The sequence below is a fragment of the Trachymyrmex septentrionalis genome, unplaced genomic scaffold, assembly GCF_001594115.1.
Source record: "Trachymyrmex septentrionalis isolate Tsep2-gDNA-1 unplaced genomic scaffold, Tsep1.0 scaffold37, whole genome shotgun sequence".
NCBI classification, from domain to species: Eukaryota; Metazoa; Arthropoda; class Insecta; order Hymenoptera; family Formicidae; genus Trachymyrmex; species Trachymyrmex septentrionalis.
In genome coordinates, this window is record NW_017305536.1 from 381,096 (window position 1) to 387,763 (window position 6,668).

At 36.1% G+C, this 6,668-nt stretch overlaps 1 protein-coding gene across 3 annotated transcripts in view; it reads right to left on the minus strand.

Moving 5' to 3' along the window:
- Positions 1 to 6,668, minus strand: part of LOC108750655 (tyrosine-protein phosphatase Lar-like) — a 369,675-nt gene that overhangs the window by 310,476 nt on the left and 52,531 nt on the right. For 2 of the 3 annotated variants that reach the window (XM_018490284.1, XM_018490283.1), the window contains exon 2: positions 3,112 to 3,239. In XM_018490284.1, the coding sequence (XP_018345786.1) occupies positions 3,112 to 3,175 (64 nt within the window). In that variant the 5' untranslated portion in view covers positions 3,176 to 3,239. Of the gene's footprint in view, positions 1 to 3,111; positions 3,240 to 3,325; positions 3,377 to 6,668 lie in introns of those variants that run through there. The other variant, XM_018490281.1, reaches the window with a different exon arrangement.

Here is a 6,668-nt window from a genome sequence, read left to right on the forward strand (position 1 = left end):
ACGTTCGGTAAATTGATGACGTAGTTACGAGGGGGGGGGGGGTCCTCTCTGCTTGCTCGCGAGCTTACCTGTCTTATGGAATAGCTCGTAACGGCCGATCGGAACGGCCATATCGTTCTACCAATGAAAATACGTAGGAACACGTACGTAACGAGTCGTGCTAGCGACGTGCTGCTACAGCTGTCGAACATCCGCCGGTGTACGTGTAACTACCCTCCAAACGACGCGCAGCACATGACTGCGTGTGTATGCGTCAATGTACGCGCACATAGGACGGTCGCGCGGGAAGATAAGTACCGAAGGGATGAAAGCAGCGAAGATGAGCTCGAGTTTGGTCCGTGATGGGCGTCTCGTTAATTTTTCGCCCCGTGTTGTTGCATTGTTTGCTTGAGGGAAGGGTGTTTATTGCTAGCGGCTCGAGACAAGAACTATCGTGTTGCCTATATATACGTTATTACTCGAATGTACAAGGGAGCGAGCACGACTCTGTGCCACTGGTTGCTACGCCACCAGTTTTAATGATCTCGATTTCGAACAAGCGCACGTAAGCCGCGTGCGAATCTCACAATGAGAAAAGAGGGTACAGAGCGACTTCGGAAATGAAACCGGATTAATTAAAGGATTGAAAAGATAGTACAGATTCATGTTATACAGACGTGTACATTTTATATTAACGTGTATATTTCTGTGCGTGATCTAAGATTTTAATAGGAAGAAGCCCATCATCGATAAATATGTAAGATAGCATTATGGATAAGATAATATGAGACATTGATGAGGTGATTAAATTAATTTCTTGCAAAAAATTGTAAAAACTAACAACATTTCTCACGAATAAATGAATAAAGAATTACGTTTCTTACGTTATAAATATAATTTCTTGAAAAATGTAATACAATTTCTTTATATTCTCTATTTACAAATGACTTTTTTGTTTTCTTCCTTTTGACGATATTTAAAGATGATTCTATTAGAGATGATATCGCGCTACATTCAATCGATATCGAAATTGGTAGCGAGTAATGAAACCTTCTTTCCCAGTAGGTCGGATGTTGAAACAGGTCGGGCTCTATATTTCTGTATTTTCGCTCTCGTCCCAAACACGGACGGGAGAGAGTCGTACGGTAGCGGATCAACGAGCAATCATACTTGAATAGGCGCCACGCACACGAGAGGCCAGAATGCGTATCCGCGTGTACAACCGCGTGGACGTACGTTGATTCGAAATCATTGTGCCGTACCTCGTCGACAATCGAACCTCGACGAACGTCGAATTTCGTATGCCACCGCACGAATTTCCCCTCAAAACGGGGATGATTCGCGTGGGTGAATCGGACAGAAGGTCGATCCGTTCCTTCTCGCGGAACAAAAAATATCCATTCCACGTCGACCCGATAAACAAGACCACTGTCCCATCGGCGCGACAATCAACGGAGAGAGAGAGAGAGAGAGAGAGAGAGAGAGAGAGAGAGAGAGAGAGAGACACGTTCTAAGGCTTTCACGCGAATCGGCAAATTTCATTTTTCGAATTTCATGCACTCGCGGCGACAAATTTTTCTATATACTTATATCAAAACGGGCGCGGTCGCGGTAATGTTATATCGTTGAAATATAAAAACCTTCGTGACACGATCACAGACAATATATCTATGAATAATTTTCTATAAAGAGGAGCGCACGCGATAAAGCGCCAAGAATATTAAATACGTCTCTGATCTAGAAATATATTTCTGGGTAACTGTTCCATTTGTATAATATGGATATACAGAAAGAAAATTAGATTAAACAAGATTACTAGTGTTTATATATATTTATATATATATACAATATATATATATATATGTACAATATATATGTATATGTTGGCAGCATCAAGATCGACATACAAATGATTCTAGATTTATGTAAGCTGCATCTGAATCACACTTTTACGTAATATTTTTTTTAGAATAAAAGTTGCATCTCGGAAAAATAGAGACACACTTATAACTGTTTATACGTATGTCAATTCCTACATGATTCATCCGCAACATATTTTTCATATTGTTTTTTCACGATAATATTTATTGAATATTCTTAAAAGCTAGTGCAACGCATTCAAAAATACCACAGATATACATATTTCATTTAGAAACACTACTACACTCGTAATACAAACAGCGCGTTACACGAATCCATCAAACGCGCCATCGCCATAATTCAACCGTATATATTTCGACCATATCTGTGTGAGTTATTTCGTGTTCCGTGTGGCTCGTAATAAAAAAATACAAAAGGGCGCAAAACCAAAAGCAAACGGATAAATTATAACTGTTATAAAACTGGTCATTTTGTATATATTTTAAAGCGCGGCGAGCATAAATACGTTTGTTCTTCGTATTCTGGATATTGTTGGGCAAACAATAAAACTACGCTTTATATTATACGTTATTAATTTAAATACTGTTGTCGAATAATTCTTTAAATATAGTCACGTTATTTTTTTATGTTATTGTAAAATTTGTTAAACGATTTTTCCCAGTGAACAGTGAAATGTTCTCATTAAGGTACAGCAACGAAAAATTATTAAGTACTATTCATTTTCATTTTTCGATAAATTTCCATGATTCACGCGGAAATTGACAAAACTTTTTGAAAACATTAATTTGTTCTGTACAGTAAATTCAATTCTAGATTGCATTCATCGAAATAAGCAGTGTGCGGAATTAAATAAATACAAAAGATTACAGGATTCGATAAATAATGAATTAAATATACATTTGTCTATCTATTTTCCGCTACATTTTATAATTACAACGGTGAAATGTGATCACAAACACAAGATACGAGTACGATTGAGTGACGATGACCAAATATTTTAGCTGAAAAAGTCTATAAATATATAAGAAGCGACAAAAAACTGCAATACATTCGTAACTTTTACATTCGTAATATAATTTATTTCAACGAATATCTCAATTTGAATCGTATGTATCGTAAGGAATAATGCTTGCATGCTCATGCAGAGCTTTCCTCGATGTAAAAACGTGAATGTTTACAAACGTTTTTCTTTCTGTGGTAAATTTCCAACTTATCATCGCATCGGTGTAGATTCGGATAAGAAAGACTCACCATTATTAATCGCAGCTAAAGCGACGGCGCCAAGCAACCATGCGACGACGCTGACGGCGGACATCTTCGTTTCCCTCGTCGCGGTTTCCTCCTCACATAATACGCGCCTTCCGTGCGTTAGAACAGTGCTGAAACAAGGAAGACGCATTACGTTAAACCGCGCGTGTGCGCGATGTCACAAGATATTACAAGTTCGGTCGCGCGTTTATCTTACAAAGGCGACGCTTTCGTAAACGCCCGGCTAAGTGCTGCACGCCGGCGCTGCTGTTGCAGCGGAGCACCGGTGAGGAAAGCCGAGGAAACGATTGTGTTAGCGTCGCAATTTGTTACGCGTAATCTCGTACGGTCCCCGTTATCATGCATCCTATTACTGACAACAGCGGATGCCGCGCGCAACGATAATTACTCGATCAACTGCGCGTCTACAAAAATATTGTCGCAATAAATAATCTCGCAGCAAACTGCTTTTCAACCTCCGCTTTTCATTTTCCTTCAGTACACCGTACAACAGTTCAAAATCAAGATCTTCATTCCTTGAATTGCACAGGTCTTTATCGCTCGTTTTATTTCATATTTAGGATATACAATGTTTTTCCCTAAACATATCGAAGAATAAAAACAGGATATCCATTTACGTGGGGATTCCATTTATCATGGAATTTTTTTCGGAGGGTTTCTATCGCAAGTCAAGAATGTACCAAGCGTAATCAACTGTAATAAGAACCAAAAAAGGGTAGAATTTTACTGCTATACTGAAAAGAACGTCACTGCGCCAATTTTGTTGTTGTGATATTTACAACAATTTTGAACGTTAATGAACTCCATTTGGATATTTTTACAGCTTTTAATGTCTCCTCGTACCTCTGATTTTGAAGAGGAGAAATATTACGCGTTTTGTACATCATGTTTTACTTATTTCTTTAAAGACATTTTTTTTAAAGAAGGACAATGCAAGCAAAATATATAATTCATTAATATTGTTATTGTATGCTCGAACCAACAGAAGTGTTAAAAATTATTTATATGGTCTTATAACGAGAAGAAAAAAATATTTTATGTAGTAGCAAAAACTCAAAGTCAAAAATGAAGTTGTATGTTTTTTATAATTAAAAGTGAAATTTATCGCTTGGCCAATTCAAAATCAAATATTCCTATTAGTAAAACAGTAAAAAATTGTTAAGCACATCGATATGAGTGGATGTGTGCAATCAGAATGTGCCCTGTGACGGGATCCTGTCAAAATAAAAGAATTAATAAAAAATTTCAGGAGGAGGGGAGGTTTGAAGTCCAACCCAACCCCCTTCCTCTTGGATGGACGCCCATATTAATTTATTATTTGCTGCACCGCACTGGCTAGAATTATTGACTTTTATACGTCGGCATGTAAATCTTCTTCGCAAGAATATCTTATTTCGGGAGAAAAATAATTAAAAAATAATATGAGTTTACAATTAAAAATTCAAGAATTTTTACTCGCAAAACCATCGCAGGTTGAAAAATTGCAGCAACATTTCTAATTATTTATACCGATAACAACACTATCATTCTAATATAATTCTAATGATGATTTATGTGCTATTCATAACAAGTTATATTCACAGAGAATCAAATACAGTTCTGTAATAGAGTTATAATTCACAGTGTATTGCACAGTTGTACTAATAAGTCAAACAGAATTCCCATATACTCGTATTTTCATGGAAAATTTTTGGATAGAGTCAATGTTCTTCGAATGAAATTCGAACTGCTTTCTTATTATAATTTTCTCTAAAATACGCATTAAATTGCAATAGTACTTTAGATTTATTTAGTTTTTCTCTCGTTCCTTCAAACGTAGGTTTATTGTTAATAACATTGTTTTTATTGAAAATTTTGCTGAAGAAAAATTTACATAATTGTTTATATAAATTCAGAATAAAGTATTATTTTTACGAAGATTTACGAAGAAAAAATTTACTCTAAATCGCTTTAATAATTTATATAAAGGAAAAGTATAGGAAATCTTTAAAAACGTCCTATATAGTCACATAGAATCTACTGGAAATTTTATTCGTGAATTTCCTGGAACATCCGGATGATTTTCTCGAGCGCGTCCGCGCTCTCTGCTCCGCGAGATGGTCCCGGGAAGCTGCTCATTCGTCACGTCGAGATAGCGTCGTCCTCGGACGGATCCGCGGAAGGCGCGACGTCCTCCTATCCTTATAACTGGTATAACCGTTAGCGAAATAGCTCGCCGTGCCTCCCTCGAGTCGCTTTCAACCATGACATACTCCATTTATACAAATCACGCGCTGTATCTTCATGTCAAAACGTAATCGCCCCGCTTTCTTCCTCCTGTTTATTTTCGTAAATATTTCATGTAATCTACTGAAAATGCTGCAAGTGAAGCTCGAGCTAGCTTCATCAGGAGAGCTTGTTATTTGCAGTACAACTATAATAAATTAAAGTATCAGAAAATTTGCAAATGTATCATTTAATTAATTCGAAGTAAATTGATCTTAAACAGAAACGAAATTTTCGATATTTTCTTATTTTGTAAAAAAAATAATACTTATAAAGAGTATCCCGATAAAGTTTTTTTATCTTACGAAACAATAACTATGATTACATTAAATATCAAGAAATTTCCATTCAACATTCGATCGTCAAACTGTTTGCGAGTAATTTCCGTTCTCTGTGAAGCATTCATCTGACATATCTACATTCCATGTAACCCTTTCCATTATGAGTACTATTTTTGTTCTTTAGTAACTAATTTACTGCGTATTATTATATTATCTGAAGATGGTCCAATCCAAGAATCAAAATATGTAATAATTTATGTATTTATTCGAATTTTAATAATGTATATATTATATTGTATATTTCGTATCTTAAAATAATTTTCTTTACACTCAAAATTGTTTAATCAACTCTTACATATAATCACTGTATTGTTTTTTTTTTTTAATTAAGAGTCCCAATATAGTTTCATATAATTTTTATTTTGTCTTTTTATTTTTAATTCGTATAACTGAACATTTCAGATGTACATAGATTGTAAAGATTAAATTAAATGTTTCAAACTTATACCACTTGTAATTTTTAGAACAAGCAAAATAATGAAAACAATGCGACGAAATTTTCATGTTAAAAATGGCTATCTGTATCTTTTATCTACCGCTTGAAACGGACGTACAATCCTGAGCGCCAAATAAATGATCCTCCTTTCTTTCTTACTTTTTTTCCTTTCTTTTTATGCTCAAGGAGAAAGCGAAATAGGTAACTCTTGCTCTATCCGTACCGACCGCTCGCTGCTCTCGCAGCATCCACATGGACTAGGCAACCCTTCAGACGCACGTTTCCCACTGGTTCTCGGCTCCTTTCATCCCAGTCCGCTTTTACTTTATGCACTGGTTGTGCGCACACGGACTTTACATCGTCATACACTGTGTGCTTCGAAAACCTGAAATTCCGCTTTGCTACGGTTTCGTAAGACGCCACAAGCCATACGTTTCGCACAGAATTTCGACGTGCCTCCGCGCCGCGTGTATAACTATATATATATATATATATAT